Source organism: Paroedura picta, chromosome 13, assembly GCF_049243985.1.
Source record: "Paroedura picta isolate Pp20150507F chromosome 13, Ppicta_v3.0, whole genome shotgun sequence".
NCBI lineage: Eukaryota > Metazoa > Chordata > Lepidosauria > Squamata > Gekkonidae > Paroedura > Paroedura picta.
The window spans coordinates 30003873-30030487 of NC_135381.1; the positions used below are offsets into that span (position 1 = coordinate 30003873).

At 42.9% G+C, this 26615-nt stretch overlaps 1 protein-coding gene across 3 annotated transcripts in view; it reads left to right on the forward strand.

Annotated features, from left to right (window-relative positions):
* Positions 1–26615, forward strand: part of PCDH11X (protocadherin 11 X-linked) — a 937860-nt gene that overhangs the window by 486526 nt on the left and 424719 nt on the right. For all 3 annotated transcript variants that reach the window (XM_077308665.1, XM_077308664.1, XM_077308666.1), the window contains one exon: positions 14248–14319. In XM_077308665.1, the coding sequence (XP_077164780.1) occupies positions 14248–14319 (72 nt within the window). The remainder of the gene's footprint in view (positions 1–14247; positions 14320–26615) is intronic.

Here is a 26615-nt window from a genome sequence, read left to right on the forward strand (position 1 = left end):
GTGGAAGTCAGTAATATAGATGGGAGCTGTGAGGTGATACAGTGGTTCAGGGAAACATCTTCATCGTTATGGTTTCTGTATGGTCCCACATAGGATCTGCATCTTTGTAGAACCTGCCACAGAGCAAAAATTAACAAGGTATATATAAAAAAAAACATCTAGACGCTCCCAAGAGCGCTCACCCGTCCCCTCACAGAGGCTACCTGCCCAAAGTCATGTGATGTAGGAGGGGCTAGCATTCTCTCATCAGTTCTCTTTTGCCACCTAGCAAAGAGAACGCTAGTGAGGCTGGAAGGAGAACTGAGGAGAGAGACTTTGGGTGGGCAGTCAGCCTCTGTAAGGGGAGGGGTGAGCACTCTTGGGAGCTTCTAGATGTTTTTTATGTGTACCTTGCTAGTTTTCTGTCTGTGGCAGGCTCTGCAAAGACTCGGAGCCCATGCTTGTCTGCACAAGAGACCACTTGATGGACAGCAGTTACAGGTAAGCGCAACTATGTTTTCCAGCACTGGCATGAGGGATATGTGGAGGGCATGTGGAACTCTGGAAGAGAAAGGGAGGAGAAAGTCCTGCTGAGCCCCATTATAATAACATGTAATCTTCTTACTCAGTTTAGTTGTGGTTATTCTTAGCCTTATTCAAGGCAAGTGAGAAGCAACGGAGGTTTGCTGTTGCCTTCCTCTGAAGGCTCTTTCTTGGTGGTCTCCCTCCCAAGTACTTGACCCTATTTTGCTTCTGAGATTTTATGAGATAGGGCTGATACCATGCAGACTTCCCTGCTGGCCATAGTTAGCATTTGGACAAGGTCCACGGTCACAACACAGGCAATGGCAAACCATCTCCGCACATTCTCTTGCCTTGAAAATCCTACAAGGTTTCCATAAACTGACTGTGAATTCACACATATATTCCAGTGCACAAAGGTCAGGGTTCATTTTCTGTTGTGCTATTTTTAATATTGATTTATGTTTTGTCAACAGTTGTGATTCCGGTACTTTCATCCATCTGTATCTGTCCAACCATTTGCACCTTCCTTATCTTACAGATCTGAAATGTCTCCAAGCCAATTTAAAACATGTCCAGTACAATCACAAAACGAAATTACTACAGAATTGTCAAATCATCACAACAAAACATAAAACAATCTCACAATTTGTGCTTTGTGTCCAAACCAAGATTATAAACTGTTGCTCTGCAATTGGTTGGCTTTTCTGAGTTGGAGGGTAAGCAATGACTATAGTTCACTGGTTGCAAGGAAGGAGGCCAAAGTATTTTCCACTTAGGGCCCTTTCAGAGAGCTAGGCTGTTTTTAGTGGTGCCAACTCTGGGTTGGGAAATTCCTGGAGCTTTCAGACTAAAGCCTGGAATGGGTGGAGTTGAAGGAGGATCAGTTGGGGACAATGCCATAAGTTTTCCCCTCCAAAACAGCCATTATCTCCAGAAGACCTAATCTCTGTCACCTAGGCGGTCTCCAGGCCTCACCTAGAGGTTGGCAACACTACCTGATTTAATAACTTGCATCTGTTTCATTCAAGATATTGTGCAGGACACAAATCTCAGTGCATTCTCATTGCTCTGCTTTGCTGAAGCACCATCAGATATTGTTGTTGTTATGTGCGAAGTCATGTCCGACCCATCGCGACCCCATGGACAATGATCCTCCAGGCCTTCCTGTCCATCAGATAGGTAGTTTTTTTGCCCCAGTTGAACATAATAGTGAGTACAACTACATCTCGTGTTGTCTCCATTTCTGCTTTTCCATTACATCATACGATCAAGTTTTAGAGTGGTATCTCTGAGAGTTCTTTCTTCATCTGTCATTCTGATTTACAGCAGAAAAGAATAAACATGGCTTTCAAGATTAGTGTCTATTTTAATTTTTAATACTACATGCATTTCCTAACATTTCAGCCAGGACTCAAGAAATAAAATCCTTTCTCTCAACTTAAAACTTGTAGGACACAGTTAAGCTAAAAAATTGCCCATGCAAGAGAATGTTTTCAGAGTAACGTTCAGCATTATTTCCCCCTACTGACTTCCCTTTCTGCCAACAAAGTATTCTGATCCTTGGGTCTCAGAACATGGGTTGGATTTTGGCTTTGGAATTGCTGGGTTTATGGACCCATTAAGGAGAAGAGTTTGCCGCATGGATATTCACCAACGGGGGGATTTGCCAGAGCTCTGAGTCGAAAGGCATTGTTCTTGTTCAGATGACCTCCTTGTAAAGGAAAAAAAAAGATCATTTTATCCTTCTCGACATCATTATCTTTGCTGTTGAAAGGGAACAGGGGGGGGGAGAGAAGGGGGGGAAGCCCCGCTGGGCCCCATCATAATAACATGTAATCTTCTTGCTCAGTTTAGCTGTGCTTTAAGAAGGCTCTGTTCATGGAAGCAGTTTTCAGAAAGTCTGATCTATAATTTACTAGAATCAACCCAGCAAAAGAGCAAGAGGCTTTAGTGGAGGGATACAACCCTTAAAACTCTTAAATGAAGATTAGTTTAAAGTTTGACAATCCGCTGCAGAACCATCTGCCAAATCTCATAGCAAGTTCTCTTAAACCTTTTGTGCTTTCCTGATCATGTTACAGTCATTCATCTCTTTCCCCTCCCTGACCATTGCAAGCTATTTCTCCCTCAAGCCCTGGACTAGTGCCACATTTGAATATAGCTACATAAATTAAAAAGTGCAGTGTCGTCCTCCGCAGAATTGCCAAAAGATTCCATCTCAAAACTAGAGTCCCCTTCATACTATAATCTTGCTAGTTGTCAAGTGATTTATTTCACAAAGTTGAAATTCTCTTAGATACAGCTGACAGGAGCTTTGGGGATAAAAGATGGGCTAGAGTACGGAAAAAAATTTACAGTAGTTCGTCCATCCATGTCTGTCTGTCTGTCTGCCTGTCTATCGTTTTCTGGAAGAGATGTATATAAGAAACATCAATACATTAGTACAGACTTTGAGCAATGGTATGGCTTCGGTTGATTAATGCATTTTAATGCCTACTGGGATTCATAATCACGTAGTAGACTTGCACTGGATTTTGGAAAAGTCATGGGAATAGCAGAAGGAAGTCTACCTCTGCTTTATTGACTACAAGAAAGATTCTGATTGTGCAGATCACAACACATTGTGGGAAGACCTGCAGATTTGGGGGAGCCAGTGCATTTGATCAAAGTGATGCAGTTGCTCTATGCAAACCAAGAAGCCATTATATGTCTACCATTTGATATTGACTGGTTCAAAATGGAGAAATGAGTACACCAAGATTGTATTATTTCCCCTTTCTGTTTGATTTGATCATTATGAGAGAGATTGAACTCAAAGACTGACGGAAGGAATATCAATAATCTTCAGTATGCTGATGACACTACCCTCCTGACAGAAACTAAGGAAAGCCTAAAACAGCTTATTAAAAAGGTCAATGAAGTAAGTAAGAAATATGGCCTTTTCTTAAATACTACAAAGACAAACATAATGACCACTGCAAAAAACAGGCATTGTCTAAAAACATTGTTGTTCCTATATATATTTATGAAACAGCCTGGGGGGTGGGACGTGTCCAGCTGTCCAAGTTAGAATAGGGCCAATCAGGGTGCAACCAGCTTTACCCTGATTGGCCCCGCCCCTACAGCTCCTGCCCTCCGTCCCTGGACTCTAGCCTCTCTGCTGTCAGATGCCTCAGTGCCTGGAGCCAGCAGCAGGTAAGGGGAGAGGCCCTGGGCAAAGGCTCGTGATGGAGGGCTTGCAAATGAGGGCCTCTTGGCCTGCTAGGTTGGGCCTGCTGACTGTCTGCTAAGGAGCTCTGTCCCAGCCCTGATAACGAGCTGCCCAGCCCCCGCCTGTCCCACTTGATCTAGCTGTGAGCTGCAGCCCAAAGCCACCTTAAGCTGCCTGGCCAGGGGCCAGGGGATGGGGCCCTTTCAAGGCCCGTTATTAGGAACGGGCTTTGAAGCTAGTGTCACAATAACAGATGATGGTGAAGAGATTGAATGTGTTCGAGAATTCTTTTTTTTTTGTATCACAAATTGATGTGAGTGTTGATTGCAGTATGGAAATAAAACATCAAATTGTTCTTGGTCAAACAGCAATGATGAGCTCCAACCGAACATGGAAAAGCAAGGACATATACCTGACTACCTAATGTAGATTAGTTAGATCTATCATATTTCTGATAGCTACGGATGGCTATGAAAGTTGGACGATGAAAAAATCAGACAAGAGAAGAATCAATTCATTTGAACTCTGGTATTGGAGAATGCTTCTGCGGGTTCCAGGGGCAGCAAAGGTTGCAAACAAGTAAATACTACAGCGCATAAAGTCTGATATATCATTGGTAGGCAAAATCAGAAAACCCCAGCTTACTTACTTTGGCCATATCATGCGATGCAGCTCAATGGAGAAAGCAATTATGCTAGGACTGGTCAGTGGAAAAAAGAAACAAGGCCAACAAAGAGTACAGTGATTGGACACAATTGAGGTGGACACTGGGCAAAACACTGCACGACTGAGGGAGGTGGCATGGGATCAGGGATTGTGGCAACAGCTGTGCCGTAGGATTGCCAAATGTTGGACATGACTGAATGGCTGACAACAACAACAAAAACGAGTGCCCCCTTTTTAAAGTTATAGAGTCTGTTTTTTTTTATGTGTGTTTGTTGGTTGTATACAGTTACTTAGGACGAAGAAGCAGCTCTATGGCAGTTTGTCATTAACAGAAGTTAAATTGCTCAGCGTTTCAGACAAGAGCAAAGATCCTATTCAGTTCTGGCTGGAAAATGTACATTTTCTCTGCTGTGATCCCCCCACCCTCCCCAAATGTGATATGTATTCTTCATATCCAATGAACTAGGCAAGTCCTTGCATCAACATGGCCATTTGGGCAAAGTAGAGTGTCAAAAGTCCCTGGGAAATGTTGAGAGCATTATTAAATTTGTATGTGTGTTTTGCTCCTTCCTTTGAAATATCTCATCTGTCTGCCTGAACAAGACCCTTCAAAGTCACCTTGCACTTTCAGCTCCAGTCGGAATTCGAAGATGTGTAGCAGCCTTATATTTTGTCTGTGTTTTCTCAGTGTTCCTTGGATGCTTCATTCCGTCATGAAGCTGAAGGACCATCTCAAAATGTGAACCCTTCCCCCGCAAAAACACACACACACTGTAGAAAACCAATCCTGAATGGGACCGGCTGACCAACTGTATCAAAATTCTCATTGTGTATTGTTTTACCAGTGCGTTGCATTGAAATGCATGTGCACATCAGTAAACATCACGCAAAGACAACAGAATTCAAACGGTTCCATTGGGGCTGCAAAATGAGACTCTTCTGAAAAGCTTTCAGATGAGGCTGATGATGGGGAACCTTACATCTTGGTCCATTCCCAGGCAATTTAAGACTCAGCATGTCCTCAGCCGTTCCTGTTATTGCTCTTATTCCTTTTTAACTGTTGTGATTGCCCAAATGTTGTTATTGCTGCACCTGTTAAATCTTAGTATGTGAGTAATAAATAAATGCATATTAAGTTAAAGGTAAAGGTATCCCCTGTGCAAGCAACGAGTCATGTCTGATCCTTGGGGTGACGCCCTCTAGCATTTTCATGGCAGACTCAATATGGGGTGGTTTGCCAGTGCCTTCCCCAGTCATTACCGTTTACCCCCCAGCAAGCTGGGTATTCATTTTACTGACCTTGGAAGGATGGAAGGCTGAGTCAACCCTGACCCGGCTGCTGGGATCGAACTCCCGGACTCATGGGCAGAGCTTTCAGACTGCATGACTGCTGCCTTGCCACTCTGCGCCACAAGAGGCTCTTAATGCATATTAGCTAGAGATATAAGCTTTGAGCTTGCTTGCTTGCTTGCTTGCTTGCTTGTTTCCTTTTTTCCTTCCTCTCTTGCATTGGTAATGGGGGAAGGAATGGGGATTCCAGTGAGCTAATGAATGCTGAAAGCCACAGAAAAGTGCATATTTCAATTCTGAGTTTCATTTTAGGCATTTTCCTACTTAAACTGGAATGTGAATGGGATTTAGCACAAAACAATCTTCCAAAATAGTATGGAAATGGAATCAGGGCCATGTTCTTATTCCTACATTTATAAAATAATTTGTCTTTGTGGAACAATGTAGGGTTGTTGAACAGAGAAATTAGAGCACAAAGAATTATTTTATGTAAACATGCAGTGTATAAGTATGTTGTTAAGCTAATTCCTTTAGCAGACACATCCCTGAGGCATGCAGTTTAACTTTGCAAAGCTGTTTCATGATAGGACAAAATAAGCTCATTTCAAATGGAGGTGGGGAAGGTGGATGATATATGGCAGAATAGTAGTATGCAGTTAATGGTGGGCAAATAGGGATGCCAGACTCCAGGTGGAAGCTGGAGATACCCTGGAATTACAACTCCTCTCCAGAAACAGAGATCAGTTCAACCGGAGAAGACAGATGTTTTGGAGGGTGGAATCTGTGGCATTGTATCCCACTGAAGTCCCAGGCTTCCCCAGACTCCATTCCCAAATCTCCAGGAGTTTCCCATCCTCAGTCTGGCCACGTAATCCCCCCACCTGCTGCCAGTAACCAGGAGGGTCACTACAACCCTGGTGGTAAATTTAGGCTGCCTTCGTTGAACAGTTGTGAGCTGTTTTCTACCCGTGGTGATTTCTGGACCTCTTTACAGGCTAAAAAAAGGGATTTGGATTGTCATGAGGACAGTTAATTTCAGCACATATCCAGGCTAGTTTGTTGTTGTTAGGTGCAAAGTCGTGTCCAACCCATTGCGACCCCATGGACAATGATCCTCCAGGCCTTCCTGTCCTCTACCATTCCCCAGAGTCCATTTAAGTTTGCACCTACTGCTTCAGTGACTCCATCCAGCCACCTCATTCTCTGTTGTCCCCTTCTTCTTTTGCCCTCAATCGCTCCCAGCCTTAGGCTCTTCTCCAGGGAGTCCTTCCACCAGACTAGTTTATAGCAACATTATTGGGATCAGCCACTTGATGCTTCCTCTCATAGTATTAGCTCAGTAAGAGTTCCTATACCTGTATTAAAGAATGCTGCCTACTTTTTTTTTTTTTGGGGGGGGGATAGTGAGGCATGAACAAAATTTGTTTATACACCTTTTTTCACTATTCCACCCTCTGTGAGCTGGGAATCACATGAAAAACTAGTTCTGTTTTCCCTACCCACAGATAAGTGTGACATGCAACTATAACCTTAGCAACAAAATACCAAGAATCTATTTTTAATTTAAAAAAATAACATTGTAATCACTTACTTGGTACCCCCATGTTATTCATAAATTGTTTGTTAAGCATAAGTTCACTTAGTGCTACCTAGCAGCACTCAAGATTAATCAATCTTTTAAACATTTTTGTTTCTAAATAGGCAAAACCGTTTTGAAGGTCATTAACTCATAAGCCAAATGTGACTTTTGGCACATAACACACAATAAGTTATGTTGTGCTCCCAAGTACAACATTTGGAGTACAACAGGGAATCATATAATTGGAAGAGACCTCCAGGGTCATCTAATCCAAAACCCTGGAGGTTGCAGGAAATTCAGAATGACGTGCCCACCCACAGTGGTTGCATGTCACGCTTATCTGCGGATAGGGAAAAATGCTCACAGATCTGGTCTTATGCATGAACTGGGCTGCTCAGTTCTCACCTGTTCTGCCTACCAGAAGGATGTTGAAGAGGGTCTCATTTCAGATTCTGGGTATTAAAAAAAAATCTCAGATCCGTTGGTTATATGTAATCTCATTCAAGGTCTATCTCTATCTGATAAAGGAAATGAGCATTAGTCCTTTAAAAAGGGCACACAAAAAAACCCTGTTGTGCTGTATGAGTACTGAAAAGGGAGGGTATTGCTTTCCTATCTACAAATGGTTGGAAGAAGAACAAGAACAAGAACAAGAACAAGAACAAGAACAAGAACAAGAACAAGAACAAGAACAGTTGGTTCTTATATGCCGCTTTTCTCTACCCGAAGGAGTCTCAAAGCGGCTTACAGTCGGCTTCCCTTTCCTCTCCCCACAACAGACACCCTGTGAGGTGGGTGAGGCTGAGAGAGCCCTGATATTCCTGCTCAGTCAGAACAGCTTTATCAGCTGTTCTGGGGCGCCCAAGGTCACCCAGCTGGCTGCACGTGGGGTAGTGCACAATCGAACCCGGCATGCCAGATTAGAAGCTTGCACTCCTATCCACTATACCAAGCTGGCTCTTTGAGTCTCTAAGCTGTAGGAGCTGGCTTCTGTGTCCTCCCACCCCCTTTCCTTCCCGATCAGAACTGTTCCCTGATTGCGCTTGTAGGTTATTCCGAAGGACTGTAGTTTTTAAAAGTTACTTGAGGTTTAGCTAAGCATGCCATTATGTGAGCCTGATTTCTGCTAACAACCATGCCTGGCTGCCAGGGAAATTTTTATCGGTGCCGGGATAGGTGCTCTGGGAGCCGTAACTGTGCCGCGAAAGCCATAATGTAGCATTCAGACCAAAATCAATCACAGCATCTTCGTCTCATTATGGATTTAATTTTCTTCTGTGTATTAAGTTTAAATGTCAGATGGATGAGAGTAATGGGAACATAAACAAAGGGTTCTGGAAGGGTGTTCCCAGTGTTTCCTGCTATGGAGAGCAGAATGTTTAATGCTGGTGTGTCTTTATGTGTCAGAGAGAGAGAGAGAGCGCGCAAGAGAAGTATTCATTCCAAAAAATAAATGCTCACTTTGAAGCAAAGAAACAAAGTAAAGGATAAATGGCAAAGGGACACTTAGGGATCTCATTCTCATTGATTTTCAATGGAATATGGATGCCCGAGTGCCATTTAAGCTGCTAGAAAAGCTACCTGCGAGACACTATTAACAGTGATAATATTTTCCTTTTTGTGCTAAGAAAAAAAAAATCATTCCATTACGTGGGGAGAGATGACACAGTATCAGAAGATTATCCCCATATAGTAGATTTCCCCATGTAATCATTTTACCACGGGGTTCTTTTATTGTACTGCAGCAGATCACAAGATCTGGGTGGAGGGGGATCAGCTCTGCTATCTCATCTGGTTTCATCTTTGTATATTTGTCCTTCCTCCACTGAATCTTTCCGGTTTGGGGCATTTAGAACAGACTTTGCACTTACTTGATATTCACACAAACAACAAATACCATGGTAAATGTTTTTGGATTATTGGTGGCAGAGCAGTCGATGCTTGGAAAGGGAGGAACTGTGATTCAGTGGCAAAGTACTTGCTTTGCTTGTAGAGCAGTGGTTCTCAACCTTCCTAATGCCGCAATCCTTTAATAGAGTTCCTCATGTTATGGTGACCTCCGAACCATAAAATTATGCAAGTGTTCTTTCACAGAAATTAAACTGAAACTGACCAATGGCGTGAAGATCCATTGTTCATGATTGTATATATATATATATATATATTTTCTGGGGTTTCTCAGTTCAGTTCTGCTTCTTGTCCCACCATGCTGATCTCACTCTTTTTGGGTGCTCCAGACAGATGAATGCTCTATCTCGATCTACCCCACAAGGCTGTTGAGTGGATGGCACCCCTCCCCCCAGCCAAACTGCTTGCCCTGCTGCGACCCCTATGAAAAGGCCATTCAACCCCCAAACAGGTCCCGACCCCCTGGCTGAGAACCACTATAGAAGAAGAAGAAGAAGAAGAAGAAGAAGAAGAAGAAGAAGAAGAAGAAGAAGAAGAAGAAGAAGAAGAAGAAGAAGAAGAAGAAGAAGAAGAAGAAGAAGAAGAAGAAGAAGAAGAAGAAGAAGAAGAAGAAGAAGAAGAAGAAGAAGAAGAAGAAGAAGAAGAAGAAGAAGAAGAAGAAGAAGAAGAAGAAGAAGAAGAAGAAGAAGAAGAAGAAGAAGAAGAAGAAGAGTTGGTTCTTATATGCTGCTTTTCAATACCTGAAGGAGGCTCAAAGTGGCTTACAGTTGCCTTCCCTTTCCTCTCCCCACAACAGACACCCTGTGGGGTGGGTGAGGCTGAGAGAGCCCTGATATTACTGCTTGGTCAGAACAGCTTTATCAGTTCTGTGGCGAGCCCAACATCACCCAGCTAGCTGCATGTAGGGGAGTGCAGAATCAAACCCTGCATGCCAGATTAGAAGTCCATACTCCTAACCACTACACCAAACTGGCTCTAGGATATATCTAGAATTTCCAGTGCAAGAATGGGAAATTCCTGGAGGCATGAGGGAGAAACCTTAGAAATATGGGGTGTGGGGAAGGGCCTCAACAGGATATAATTCCATAGCATCCACCCTTCAAAGCTGCCATGTTTTTCAAAGCAAATAATTTCTTTCATCTGGATAGATCTTCAGGTCACTGCTGGAAGCAGGGAACACCAGTCTCATCCCTGATGTCTCCAGTCAAAGGATCACTAGTAGCAGATGTTGGGCAATCCACTGGTTAGTCCCAGGCTGTGCAAATAGCTAATACTGACCTAGAGGAACATTTTGGGTGACTAGGCAGAAAGACTCTGCTAAATATTTCCTATTAAATGTATCTATCCCTGCATAAAATTTTTTAGCATGCCTTGGAAAAGGCTAGCGTATGACCTGATTCTCATATTTCTGTGTCCAGGAAGGGCATTTAAAATGTGAGGGAGATATATGCAATCATACATACCTGTAGCTGTTACTTCCCAGCTCCAAAATGATTTGGGTGTATGTGTGTATCTGTGTGAGAGAGAGCGTGAAAGAGAGAGCGAGAGACACAGAGAGAGAAATATGAGGGGAAAAGATGGGAGCTCTGAAGAGAATGGAAGAAAAACCATCTGAGAAGAAGGTGTTTTCAAGAGCAGTTCAGAGCCTGCCCACCAACCTGTAGAAAGACTGAAAGTTCCTTTCAGAAAGTCTGACACAGTTAAAAGAAAGTAAAACACTCTCCCAGTGTGATCTTAAAACAGATTATATCCTTCTAAGCCTACTGGGTTTGTCTCATTTCTCGTTCTCTTACAGGTACTTACTGCTTGAGTTTTTATGCATGCATGTATTTCTTTGATTCCCTCCTCCGTTTATTGAATAAACCCTGTGTATATTTTCAGTTCTTAGTGTGACGAGTAAAAGGTTCTTAGAGGGACTGTGGAATTATTTTGGGATTGTGTTTTCCTTTTTGCTGGTGTTTTGTTTTGCCTGCTGGTGACTCTCTTACACCCTGCCCAACACACACACACGGTCCAGTTAGGAGCAGTGAAAGCCAGTGGGCTGGAGAAGTCCCTGCGATCCTCCTTTCATTCCTGGTGCTTTCTTCAGTTAGGGTTGGTGCAATAAACTGAGGTTGCCTTAGTAAAATCCAGAACTGCATTCCTACACTGGGAGACTTGCACTGAAGAATGTCAAAGAACAAATACCCAGCACCGCTCAACTGCAGTGCCCCTAAGGAAGTGTGCATTACCCAGAATATGCCAAGACCATCCCTTTGGGATACTTTTATCAATTGTTACCGGTGTACCAATCACTATGACTGTTTACACACTGGGAACTTCACTGCAGGAGCACAAATCGGGGGCAGATGAGGCTCACCGGGCCAAATACTCCCCCGTGTGGATGCAGAAAGAGGTGAGGTAACCTGCCACGACTAAAACTCCAGCCTGCATCCTGGCATGAACCCTCCAGTGCGTAAACGGTCTATGTGAGCATAGATAAAATTTATCCATTTATCTCTTAGCTTTATCTAATGCTTCCAGCTAACATCCACATGGCTCTTTAGTTTTACTGGAAAAGCCTAGTCAATGCCCTTCAGGAAGTCAGTGGATGCATTTACTGTTTACCAAATGTATTATCCCACTGTACAGAGCCATTTAAAAATAGGCAGAGTACGCTGCTCTGGGGTGGGAGGGGGAAAAGTGGTGCCTGCCATTTATCTCGAGCAGGTTTCTACATGGGTAGGTGCAATGTACTCACACAAGAATGCGGTAAAGGTACTCTGGAGGCTGCAGTGGAACCTCTGTCCCTGTGCTCATAAAAACCTGAACATTTATGGGCAGCGTTGAACAGTCATTATGCACATTAGCAGATTTTGCAAGGTGGCTGGGAAATGAGATGTAATTTCAGCAGGGTGGGATGGAGAGACCAGACTGCATAAGCAAAAATCATTTATTTCAAGGCAATGTCAATGCATCCCATGGCAATATTTATCTATTTATTGAGGTGGGAGGGGGGGGTGAGTCTGCCAGACCTTAAAATTTCTTCTAGTTGAAAGGCCAATCAGCTATTTACTTTTACATCTTCTCCAAAATACTGTTTTCATTTATTTGTTTTTTTTTTAAGAGAGGAAGGAAGGAGATGTGGTTTGTGTGCAACAGAAAATAAACAAAGCGTTCAAAAATGTGCTGGCTGAAGTCAGAGCCAAGGTGGAGTTGTCCAAATAACCATCCTTATTTGCTTCCTAGAGCCTCTCACCCTAAGTATACTAAATATAAATAAACAAATATAAAAGTCTGGAAAAAACTGGGAAAGCTTGACAAATGTATCCATCCCCTTCAGACTTTTCCATGTATCACATTTTCATCTCACTTTGCCTTCAAAGAACATTTTAAAAGGCAAGGAGTTGTTGTTTTGCTTTGTTTAAATCTGTACCTTTAATTGGTATTACTTGTTCAGGTATCTCCTATCTAGGGATGCCAAACCTGGCTGAGAAAATTCTTGAAGTAGGGACATGGGGAATGTGGAATTTAGGGTGGGGAGGAAGTTCAGCAAGGTCATGGTGCCTTAGAATCTCTTCTCCAAATCTGATATTTCCTCCAGTGACATTGTTTTATGTAGTCTGGAGATTAGTTACAATTCCAGCTGAATTCCAGATCTATCTGAAGATTGGCAGCCCTAGTCTGACCTCACTGTGGCCCATTATGCACGGCCGCCGAAACGGCGATTTCGGGTCACGTGGAAAACGCGGAGGGGGAAGACGCGACGCATACCAGTTATGCACGGGGCGGGGCGCGACGGCGGCAAAACCCAGAGTAACCGATTATGCACGCGCCGATCCGGGCGCCGCTTCTGGTTGCGCCCCGCTCACCCGGAAGCTGCGCTTTCTTCCGCGTTTCACTGACGCGGCTTTTTCGGCGGCATGCACCGAAGCTGCAGCCGGTTGCAGCCGGCTCCGTGCGTTATCCGTGATTTTAGTCGCCGCCATTCCACCCCGAATGTGCGCTAAAACCCCCGTGCATAATGGGTCTGTGTCACATATTTAGGTCAGATCTATGCTGTTCAGGGTCAGGTCAGTGCTTGGATGGAAGCTCTCCTGGCAAGTGTAACATACATAAAGGTGGAAGGAAAGAGGAATTGAAACACAATGAGAAAATACAGAATCAATCAATTGGATGATCTCTTAAACAAGCTTTCATTTCTTCCAGATTTTTAAGCAGTGCCTCTGAATATTTCCATAAATAACCTGAAAGGTGATCTCCTTCCCTCTCTAGATGTGTTCCATAAGAATGAATAAACACACTCTCTCTGGGTCTCTTACCCATACTAATTCCTTCAGAAATGTTGGAAGATGTGAATTTTCTCTGCCGATGTTATATAACGGAGGGGAGAATGAGTTTGACTCTTCTGTGTGGGCTAGCTAGGCATAAAGTAGGAAGGATTTTTTTCCCCCAATTGGACTTTGCCGGCTGCTCTTAGTTGCCAATCAAATTAATCCATGTAGGAATGCTATCAAATCTCTTAATCCTACTGGACCGACACAAAAGTTTCTATTTTTCTTCTCCATTGTGCAGTTTACACACTTGAGGCTTTATTTCCATACCCTTTTCAATTTGTTGATTCCAGGTTGCCCCTGCTAAATGCCCACAACGATTGACATTAATTTTTGTTATTAAATGGCCACAAACACCCCCAACCCAAGACCAGGCCATGACTATTTTTGCCTATTTTCACCTGTTCTCTGCATACCAACTGAGGGAGAGATAAGCTGCAACCATTCTTAAGGTTTTGCCTTTATATAAATTGGGCGTGGAAGCACCCCCAAAAAATAAGCATAAGATTTAAAATGGCAAAACAGAGAATCAAAATGAAATAGCAGAGGATATAAATGTACACCTATAATCCAATATAGTAGGCTTGTTTCCAGATCAGAACAAACAGGGATTTGCTTGTCTCTATTTACTTACTTTATTACTATTTCCTTTATTACTAATTACTATTAATATTTATTACTGTAAAATCCCCTCATTTATGCTCTAAAACTCTTGCCAATAGATTTGTTGGCCATCAATGTGACTAATGGTTAGCATTTCTCTTTCTTTTCCAAAGCACTCAAAAGAAGTGGGAAGACCACAGTCTCCAATGAAAGAGGCAAGTGTAGAATCATGGACTCAGCCACAGGTAGGAAACATTTATAACCATCTCTTCCTCCTTGCATACATCCTCCCACAGAACTGTGTATGTATCAAATGTTTTGGTTGCCTATTCATCATGTAACGCTTTGTGTAGGAGCCTGGCTAAATGAAATTCTTCAAGGATGCTTCCTTTCAGCTCTCTTTCTAGATGGGACAAAGATAATTGTAGTCCTCCTGCCTAGGGGAGAAGTGGAGGTATTGAGAGAAGGGTGGGAAACATGGAGTGGCTAGCTCCTGCTGAGCTGACCCCAAACACCCACACATACACTGTGTCTGATTTCTAGGATTAAAAAATAAACCAATTTGAAGAACTGATCAATGTCATATGTGGTTTGATCATTAAACAAAAGACCACAGCACTTAGGTATGAACATAATTAGCCCATTTGACTAAATGATCATCTATGTTAGGATTGGCTTTTTTGCCTGACAAGGTGAACAGACTATTTTGCTTGTAGACCGAACAAAATTTGAATCCAGTGGCACCTTTAAGACCAACAAAGTTTAATTCAGAATTACACTCTATCGGACTTAAACTTGCTACTGGACTCAGACTTTGTTCCATTGATTCAGAGCAGCACAGCGACCTACCAGAATATATTTGCTTATAGACAGTAGATGTAGCCAGTTTTAAGGCTGGGGAAAAAGGGAGCAGAGTGTCCCCTTTTGCCAACAAAAATGCTATGTTAATGATCCTGGGACCTTAGGGTTGCCAACCCTGAGTTGGGAAATTTCTGGAGATTTGGGTTGGAACCTGAGGTGGGTAGAATTTGGGAGGACAGGGGCATCAGTAGGGCACACTGTCCTAAAGTAAATCCTCTAAAGAAGTTATTTTTTCCCCAGTAGAGCCAATCTTTGCAGTCTGGAGATCATTGTACTCTGGAGATCAGTACTAATTCCAGGATATCACTAGGCCCCACTGAGAGGGTGGCAACCCAATGGATCCTCCCTTGACATTAAAAAAAATGAAAAAATGGGAGCTGTAGTTAGGAGACAGATTGAGTGAGACTGTGCTAAATTTATACCAGGTTCCAACCTGCAAAATTGGAATGGTTGCATGCCCCCCAAACAACAACCACAGCAATATGGACAGCTTAGATTCCACAGTGACCATAGTTAATGGATCAACTCAAGATTACAATTGGATGCTACGGTATATGAAGAAAGAGCTGACTATGATTGTATCTGTCCATGTGTTCAAACGTACCATTTGTCTGGTGTTTGCATTTGGACTGAGATAATATAATGTTGGACCCTGATATAGAAACCTATGGATATGACATTCAAGTGCACATGGCTTGGTTTCAGTGCAAAATTGCCATTTTTTTTCCTGCCTTGGGGAGGTGTGTTTCTTTGTATCTAATCTGTAATTTCTGTGCAAGTCATATTCTTGCATGTATATCAGTTGAAGGAAAAAATCATTCCCATCCACATTTGATTATTTGTACCCAATGAATGAATGAATTGGGCTTTAGATGGTTGCCACAAAAATGAGCCATATATATATACATATACATATATACATACATACATACACATATATATATACATATACACATACACATATACACATACACATATACATATACATATACATATACATATACATATACATATACATATACATATATACACATACACATATACACATACACATACACACATACACATACACATACACATACACATACACATATATATTCCATAGCTGCAAATTATTGTGGGAAGGTGGGTGGAAGGCAGCAGTTGTGTGAGTAGTGGTCATGTGAATTAGCCTTTAATCTGTACTCAAGGCAAATTGCGATGGCAGAAAAGTCTCTAACAAGCTGGTGACAAACGAAAATGTACAAATTAAGTCAATGTCTGTGGAATTATGAGCAGCTCATTAACTCTGGGGATGGAATTCTATTTAAGTCTGCCAGATGACAGCTTAAAGGGTAAAGGCTGATGAGCTGAACATTTCAAAATCTTAAGGTCCACCAGTTTTGACCCACTAGAAAAGAAATTACGTTCTTTCAGTTCAAGGGATGAGGAAACTGATGAATGAGGACATTGATGCACAACATTTAACTTGAAGATTATATAATGCTTTATAAGAGAATGCTTTTTAGGTTGCTCAGTATTGCTTTTGGTGTTGCATGAAAATCTGGATTTAAAGAAGTGCTTTCATATCTGAAATATGGGGAGAAAAACTGACAAAAATGTTTGATTTTAATAATAACTTGCTCTTTTAGAATATCTGTTGGATTTTTTTGTTCTTGTATAGTGACTAGATCTGTACCTGATAATTTGCACAGCTGTCTCACTGGTTTTTTGTTTAACTGAGAGTTCCAATCTTCCATTATACTGGGAATTTCCTTCTTAATATAAAGGCCACAAATGACCACTTTTCCAGACAATGGGTGCTGAATTTTAAAGATGGTGAAGCATTCTTGGCAGTTGCAGGACCTCTGGGCCACACTGATGATTACAAAGTCTCTGCCCAAGAGCTAGGTTTGCCAGTCCTCAGTCACCAATCCCCTGAAGACTGGTGTGTGTGTGGGGGGGGGGGCAAGACTCACCAGACCAGCATACTATGGTGTAGCGACACCATTAATGGCTACATAATTAGAAGTGGCAGTGTCACATTATGGGGAAATCTAGGATTTTTCTGAAACTCTATGATTTTTACCACACCATTTCAGGAAAATGCTAGAGTGTCCAGTTGATGTGATGCGGTTAGGTTTGAAGCCTTGAAACCAACAGTGATGTGATGGTGTCACTTCTAGTTACAGAGACACAAATTATGTATTGCTGGAGGCTGTCCTCTCTGTTTGCATTTTCTTCAACAGTTCCATAGCATTCCAGCAGGGAATTGGGGGGACGGGGTGTGCCAAAGCATCCCTAATAAAGGCAGGCATGATGCATCATGGGCAAAGCAGGGAGAGAATGAGCAGCAATAGTTTGGCTGTTTATAATGGCTGTTAAAGCTGCAACACTCACAGTTTAGCCTGTAGAAGATATTTGTTCATGAGAAAATGTTGATGCCGAAGCTGGTGTTTGGGGAAATATTGTCATTAGGAGCAAGCTTGTACATTAGGTATAAGTTGAGCAAAAATTAATACTCTTGTTGGCAATTTTAGCTGTTTCGAACTCAGTCATTGTTTGTGTTTTCCCTGGGTTGTCTTTTTTACAAACTTCATTGCTATAAAGAGACCAATGAGCTGGTAAGTTGGAAATTGACCCGTCTTACAGGGAAGCCAGAGTACATGCATTTACCTCTCTTGCTTTTCTTAAAAAAAACAGCAACAAAAAATATCTCTCTCTAATTTGCTATCTTCTTTTAATGATGCAACACTGCAACCTACTCCGAAAATCGTTTCTATCAAAGATGCACTGGAATTGTCCAAATGCTCCTCTGAAACCATTGCATTAAAAATTGAACTGCAGAGGAAAATAAACCATGCATCAATTAGTGTCAGATGGTTGGATCCAGTTAAGGCCTTTGTGCTTCAAGATCAAATATGTGGGAAACATTCCTCTGTTGCTGGAATAGATCTATGCAATCTGCTGGGGGAGGTGTGTCTAGGCTAGTGGTAATTGCATTTTGCCGAGAAGTAAAGGAGTCAAGAGATGGAATAGAAAGCTCTGTTATCTTTGGTTGTTTTCTCAATATCGTTGCTTCCTGTGTTCCCATGAATGAAACATACGGTTGAGGCCAGGGCAGTTTTTTCCATAGTCCATCTGAGGATCCCCTCCAATGCTGAGATCTCTAACATCGAGATTGTTATATTAGATCTACTGGATTGGCGCCCACTCTCTCTAAATGCTTAAATGTTATTTCCCCACAATCCTGAACATAGGGGAATTTTGGGATTGGAACTGTGACTATTGCCACTGTACAATGTGTGCTATGTGTAACTTGGGGATTTTGTGGGGTATTTTATTGTATTTTTAGTTGTTTTATGCTGTGAGACCTAATGGGGGAATGGCGGTCTATAAATCAAATAATAAATAAATGAATAAAAATAAAAAATCCTACCAGGACAGGCACTTTGATGGGGTATTCAGGAGTGGTATGCCTTCATTGTGCACTATATTTTTGATGTGCAGGAATGCATTCCTCATGCAAAATGGAGGACATTTTCCTCTCTTCTGCAGAAGACAACTCTTTCTCTCTTTCCCATGGGGGAAAAATCAGGAGTTAAATCAAATTAAAGATTGATACTGAATTAATGGCTTGAGTGAATTTTTGCAGTTTTGCTCTGGCTCTCTTCAATGCTTTCCTTGTGTGACTCTCCAGCAGACAACCTCAGGATCTTGGCAGACACCCTTAGTGAGAGCCAGTTTGGTGTAGTGGTTAGGAGTGCGGACTTCTAATCTGGCATGCCGGGTTCGATTCTGCACTCCTCCACATGCAGCCAGCTGGGTGACCTTGGGATCGCCACGGCACTGATAAAACTGTTCTGACCGGGCAGTGATATCAGGGCTCTCTCAGCCTCACCTACCTCACAGGGTGTCTGTTGTGGGGAGAGGAATGGGAAGGCGACTGTAAGCCGCTTTGAGCCTCCTTCGGGTAGGGAAAAGCGGCATATAAGAACCAACTCTTCTTCTTCTTCTTCTTCTTCTTCTTGTGATGTGTTTGCCATCCATCGTGTTGCACCATCATCATCTTTTTCCATTTTGAAACTGTCTTAAATGTGTCTGGAGATACTATTAAATATTTTGTCACAGTAACGAGAGGATAATTGTATAGAGTAAATGAAAGTGAACAAGATTTTTAAAAGGGGGCATTTTCACAAATTAGGGTTTAGGGATAAATTTTAATCCCCCTTTCATCCCAGCACATTTTCCCCCCACAAACAATACACTAACAACTATTTATTCTTGGAAAATAAGTATATATGTAAAAAATCAAACATGAAATTGCCTTATACTAAACCACAAAAGCTAATAATTGGTCCATCAAAGACCATCAACCAATGCTCCATTCTCTCCTCAGACTGGCAGTGGCACTCCAAGGTCTCAGATGGAAGTTTTTCACTGCAGTGGTCCCCAACCTTTTTATCACCATGGATCGGTCAACGCTTGACAATTTTACTGAGGCCCGGGGGGGGGGGGTTGTCTTTTGCTGAGGGATGTTGCCGCTGCTGCCTGAGCTCCTACTCCATTTACTTTCCCGACGGCACCCCTGACTTCCCACTGCCCACTGGGGGGCGCTGCCAGCAGTAGCTGCGCAGTACCATGCCGAGGGGTAGCCCGAGCCATGGCAACTGCTGGAGAGCACCAAAGGTGAGCCAGTGGCAGAGTGGCAGGGCAGCCCCCGAGGCAGCAGCCAGGGAGGAAGACAAGGAGGAGCCACGGCCCGGTACCAAATGATCCATGGACCGGTACCGGTCCCTGGACCGGGGGTTGGGGACCACTGATCTACTGCATCATCCTTTCAAATGGAGATGCTGGTGACTGAACCCAGGACATTCTTGTTGTCCTCTCAGAGTCAACAGAGTGTTGTGGTGAAGGGACAAAATATATAAACAGAGAATTGCCCTTCCCCACCGTTATCACACTTTGAGAGAGCACAGTATAAGCTTTACCTTAGATCCTGTAGCCAGCTTCAATGAGACACAGGAACTTTTGATAGAGGCTAAAAGATTAGAGTTTACTTGCCCATATATACATCGATATATCAGGCTCTCTGATCTGGCCTCTTGCCAGATCAGACCTCCAAAAACCTACAAGTTTGAGAGCAATACGGTTCTTACATGATGCTCCTTAAAAAATGGAGATTATACAAACAGTCAGACCCTAAGTGGGGAGATCATGAGATTTCAAACAAAGCCATTGCAATGCAATGGACCTGCTAAATGGAAAGTGAGCATAAAGGCTTATCTTCTCTACCAGTGTGAAGAGGAAGTGGGTGGTCCCTCCTAGGACAAATGGCTCTGATTACTCAGAGAGGAAACTGGTGTAAACTGGTTTCTCGGTAGAATCTGCAGTTCCTGAACTGCAGCCAGGTATCTCTGCTGAGCATATGACCAGGACTTCGCAGTGTGCATTGACCACTCCTTCTGGGTAGGCCTGGATCAAATAACTTGCTGATTGCATTCCAACAATTCTACCTGCAAAACAGAGTCTCCTGCCCCTCTCACTGTTAACTTTTGATATCCCATCATTTTAGATTCATTTTCCCATGTATAATTAATTATGGGAGCTGGGCATTATCCTGGCATCCTACACACACTATTTGTGTATCAATAAGCCAGACATAATAAGTGTAACAAACACTGAATGTCCTTATGTTACCTATTGGACCACTCACTGGTCTATCAAGGGGAATTCTAGACCAAGTTTTTATAATAGAGAAAGAAAATTTACAGTCATAAAAAACAACACCGGGTAGCATCTTAACATCTGTGACAACTGTACAGGGTATATGGAAATATTATTTCAGTTATTGTCCCCACTGCCCTGATTAAACATTTGGCTGGTAAGTTATGTCAGAGTTTGGCAAAACTGTTCCTGCTTGCAGTTACGACCCATAAACAGTTTCAATTTTACAGAGGTCAGTTAGCTTGACTTATTCTATGTCTGTCTACGGTTATTTTAGCTTGGGGAACAATCTCTTTTAAATTCAATTTTCCACAGTTGTGTCTTAGATTCAGAGATCAAAGGATGTCAAATCAGACCTCTTGTTTCTGAAAAGAGCAAATGACAAGACAAAGTAAGTTGAAAGCAGAGTGCCACTCTGGAAGGATGTAATGAATCAAATTCCTTTTATTGCATCTGTGGCCTCATTTGCATACTTTTTTGAGATAATTTCAAACTTCTTATTCTTTTAATTTTATTTATTTATACTTTGATTTTAACCCCAACACTCTCATCGCAAAAGTCGTCTCATGGCAGCTTACAATATAAATCAGAGAAACACAATATAAGCCATAAAAACCCTGTTGAAACTTGAAATAGTATCAAAACAGTACAAGACAATGTCAAAAGATCGTGTTTCCTCCCAATCCAACTCAGGTGTTCCAGCCTTGAGGCCACTACAGTGGCCCTAGAAGATAAAATTTGAGGGTTCTGATCGTAAACACAGCACAGGACGCTTAGCATAGGTCAGGACCCACAGCTCATAACTCTGGTCACACACACCCAGCCTCAACCAAACACCTGGCAGAAGAGCTCCATCTTATAGGAACTTAGATAGCTGCAGAACCTAGATAGCTCTGTCAGGACCCCCAGATATTTAGGGAGCTCATTCCACCTGGTTGAGGCCAGGTGAATGTCCTGGGGGCTTGGGACAACCAGCAAGTTCATACCCGCAGAGTGAAGAGCCCTGTGAAGGGCATAAGCAGATAAGTGGGCCCTCAGATAGTTAGGACCTAGGCCGTGTATAGCCTTAAATAAAACCTAGTACAGCTGCTGCAGCACCGGTTGGATATGGGCCCTCCAAGATAACTGAGTGAGGACCTGCACAGCCACATTTTGCACCAGTTGTAATTTCCAGGTCAAAGACAAGGGTAGGTCCACGTAGAGCGAATGACAGTAGTCTAATCTGGAATTGATCATTGCACGGATCACTGTGGCCAAGTGTTCTGAGGGCAAGCAGGGCACTAGTAGCCATGCTTGGTGCAGGTGAAAAAACACCAGTCAGGCTATATTGTGATCTGAGTCTCCATTGAAAAGGGGGCATCAAAGATCACACTCAAATTCCTGGTGACCATTGCAGCTGTTAGTTGCACCCCATCCAGGCATGGGAAATGTGCTGCCTGATCTTCCCCCCTTCTACTCAGCCACAGGACCTCCATTTTGGAGGGACTGAGTTCCATATGATTCTGTCTGAGCCATCCAGCCACTGCTTCCAAACGTCTGGCAAATGTATCTGGGGGGAGTCCAGCAGGCTATCCATCAGGAGGTAGAGCTGAGTGTCATCCACATATTGGGGACATTACAGCCCAAAGCCCCGGACCAGCTGTGTTAGAAGATGCATATAGATGTTAAAAAGTGTGGGGAGAGTATTGCCCCCTAAGGCAGTGGTCCCCAATCTTTTTATCACTGGGGACCACTCAACGCTTGACAATTTTACTGAGGCCCGGTGGGGGTGGGGTAGTTTACTCCTCTACTCTCAACCACTGCCCTAACACTCTCTGATTGCTATGGTAATGTTTAAACATCCCTTCAAAATAAGATACAGACACGCCACAACAATGAACCCCCTCCAACTTGTTGCGCTGGGCTCTTCCTACTTCTTCTAGCACTGAACAATGGAAAGCCTCCACACCAGCCAACCATGCTCCAATCACCTCCTTGCTCCTGAGCTCTGCACATGGGTCATCGGCTCCTCCCCCTTGGCCCTACTACAGCTGGAGTGTGTGCCAGCTATCCCCGCAGGGGCCCGGAGAGATGCCTTTGGGCTCACCACACTCACAACAGAGGGTGAAGTCTGCATCAGTGTCCTGACACCTGGGTGACAATATCCTTCTGCCTCCCCCTGATTTCTCATCTGGGGGGAGGGGGGTATTCGTCTCCTGGGAATTTAGTTTGCTTGAGAGCCCGGAGGAGGGGGCAAGAGTTACCTCACCCTTGCAGCAGTAGAATGTATGATTCTTTACTTTCATGCCATTCTTTACTTTCATGTCCTTAGATTTCATGCCATTTAGATTGTTCTCACCAACATCTCCCTGTGAAATATACCATTTTCACCATTATTTGTATGTCAAGAAAGCAGTAATATATGCATGATGAGCACTTGGTTGCCTTAAACTGAACTAAACCATTGCTCTGGAAGACCAGTACTCAGAATGACAATAGCTTTCCAAAGTCTCATGTTGAGATTTTTCTACCACCTGACCCACCCTTTAAACTGTAGATGCCAGGGTATCTTCTACATGCAAAGCAGATTCTCTAGCACTGAGCCACAGCCCAAATATAAACCAATATCCATTGAGTTCAGCAGTATAAAAGACACGAGCACTGTAAGAATCAGTATTCAGAACCAGCATTGAAAATCATAGAAAAGTAACTGTCAAGAACAATATAAACAAACCATCAAAAAAGGAGAAACGTTAATTCAAGTTTAATAATATTTAGACTGGCACTTTGACTTCCTTTCCTCTTGGCTTGATGATGTTGGTAGCATGGTATGCAAGCACAAATCAGACTAGCCATGTGGGCTGAAGACGCACATATTTCAGTTAGAGATAGTTAGGAGAGGAACCTTGGAGAAATAGCAATTCTATTGGTTCATGTGGCCCAAGCTAGATCACTCTAATCTGATCACAGGAGTTAAGCAGGGTCAGCCATGACCAGTAATTGGATGGGACACCACCAAAGATTGTCATGCAGAGGCAGGTAATGACAAATCACCTCTGAACACCTATTGCCTTCAATACCCTAAAGCAGTGGTCCCCAACCTTTCTGAGGCTGGGGACCGGCAGGGCAACTGCCCCGCCCACACATCGCACATGCGCGGCCAAAATCGTGCATGTGCTAGGAGGCTAGGCGCCCAGTGTGTGAATGTTCCTTGCACCTAAGCCATGCACATGGATGGGTAGGGATCTGTGAGTCCTCATCCCGACAAGCCCTATTTGTTGGGCTGCATGCCAGCTCCCTGCCTCTTCCTTCCTGGGCCAACTGCATAGCTTCCCACTCTCATACCCTATATTTTGATCAGTAATGGTTTTTGTTTTATCGTTATTGGGGCATGTCGTATTTTGATATTATGCTGATGTTGCAGCTGTTGTGTGTGTTTTTTTCCTTCTTGAGCTTGCATTTTATAACATTGTCACATTTGACAGTTGTTGTACATGGGGGGCAGAGCCTTTTTTTTGGGGGGGGGGGAGAGACTGAGGTCTGTTGTGTGGATGACATTGTTAGTTTTCTCATTATGGCAAAATGGAGCAAAATCCATCCTCCTTGAACATTATTGGCCCCATTCAGACTATTTATATTAAATGGGCCACTTAGTTGCAACAATGGGTGGATACACTACAGAAGCATCTAGAAGGGCATAGGCTCGGCGTTGCCATGTTAATTTACTGGGCACCTACCTTTGCCTTCAACTACATTGTCTGTTGCCTGTTCAAAGGTGTATATGTACATTGAGCAACTGGCTTCTACATTCTGAAAACCCAGTTCAATAGATGCTGTATTATATGGGCTCTCTTGTCAGCCACTTTATATCCAGACCCTCCAGCTGAGCTAAAGCCAAGACACAGGTGACCCTGAAAGTTAGTAAACTGCATTCATAAACCCCGTCAAGAAGGTCTTTTCATTGTGGTGCCCATTGTCCAGTGATTAAAGGCTCAGTTGTAATCATTTCGAGCTGCTGCACATCTGTGAGAGTTTTATAGGCTGTGAGGGTTTTATAGACTTAAAATGCTAAATACCGGATGTTGGTCTTTAATTAACATCTGCACTGTTCAAGTGGCCAACTTATCACATAGTGTGATGCAGAAGGCCTAACTTGTAGTGAAGGGGGCACCATAGACACTGTTTGCTTTTCTAATAAGGGACAAGGTGACAAGAATGAGACATTTTTCTAATAAAGAACCAGATCACAAGAGTGCCCATGATGCTTAACACCGCAGTTACCCAGAGCAGGGAATACATTGGAGCTTCTAGCTACAGCAGATGTACACTGTCAGCCCCTCTTCTCTGGCTCATTGACTGTTAGAGATGATTTCCGATTTCTCATCTCTTTTGTTTCAGCTTGAAAAATCAGTTGCTTTAATTTTGCTTCCCCTTTTGAGAATTGAAGGAGTATCAGCATGGTTTGCGATCACTTACCCTTCCTCTCCCCACAACAGAACCCCTGCAAGGTAGATGGGGCTGAAAGAGCTCTAAGAGAACTGTAACTGGCTGCATGTGGAGGAAAAGTGGAGAATCAAACCTGATTCCCCAGATTAGAGGCCACTGCTCTTAACCATTGCACCTAGCTGGCTCTCTTATAGAATCAAAGAGTTGGAAGGGACTTCATGGGTCATCTTGTCCAACCCCCTGTACTATGCAGGAAACTGGTGGTAATTAAATGTAAGATCAAACATCTTGGTTTTTCCCCAAATGTTCTACTTTCCCCAGGCAGATTTGGCTAAAAAAAACCTCGCCAGTTCACCCACCTTCAGGTCACTGCTCCTAAAAGGTATACACTTTCTTCTGAACAATATCTTTTTACATTGGAAAACAATACCCATAGACGAGCTTTTACCTTGGCATGGTGCTACTCTCTGCAGTAGTGGCTGGGAGGTATAAACAGATCCTTTCCATGAAAGAATATTCCCATGCAACTCTGGATAAGTAGAAGATCAAGAGCATCTTCTCATGAGCCGCTCCTTTCATGCTAGGGTTCATCTTCCCTCTGATGACATTTGGGTCAAAACAGATAGCTGTAAACAGCACAGCCATAGTTATCAAGTTATTATCTGACAAATCACCAGTAATTACCCAGTCAGTAGCCAGCTTCTGCCTGATAGTAGTTCATAGAACTTGTGGAACTGATGGGGTGTGTTTTGTGAACTGAAAATTTGAGAATATCTGCTTGTTTTCTTCTTAAACCCCATTGGGGGAGGGATGGGATTTTTAGCCGTCATGTTAGTAGATTGTAGATAGTAGATTTTAATGGGAATTTTAATGGGGTTAGTTGTTGTGACCCGCCTCGAGCTGTCGGGAGAGACAGGAAATAAATCTAAATAATAATAATAATAATAATAATAATAATAATAATAATAAACTGTCCAAATTTATCCCCCCGTTATATAGATATTTTAGATTTTAGTCTTAACCTACTTTAAAATAAATTGTTCTCAGTTTTCATTACCAGTTGCTACCAACTTTTATTTGTTGTATATTGGTGGCAAGTTTTTTTTTTTAATTAAGTAGTTATTGTGCTGTTTTTGGTGTTTGCTATGTAAGAAATAACAACACTGGGAAATTCTAGTGGCCCAGCTTCCTCAGTATGCAGTTGAATCCATAAGTTTATTTCCTATGAGGACAGATAGAAGGACTTGGGAATGTTCAGCCTGGAGAAGAGGAGGCTGAAAGGGGATATGATTACTGTCTTTAAGCATTTGAAAGTTTGTAACTCAGAAGAAGGGAGGGAACAGTTCCTATTGGAAGCAGAGGATAAGGCCTGTTGTAATGGGTTTAAACCAGTGGTCCCCAACCTTTTAATCTCCGGGGACCGGTCAATGCTTGACAATTTTACTGAGGCCTGGGGTGGGGGTAGTTTTTGCCGAGGGACGTTGCCACCGCTGCCTAAACTCCTGCTCTGCTTGCTTTCCTGCCGGCACCCCTGACTTCCCGCTGCTCA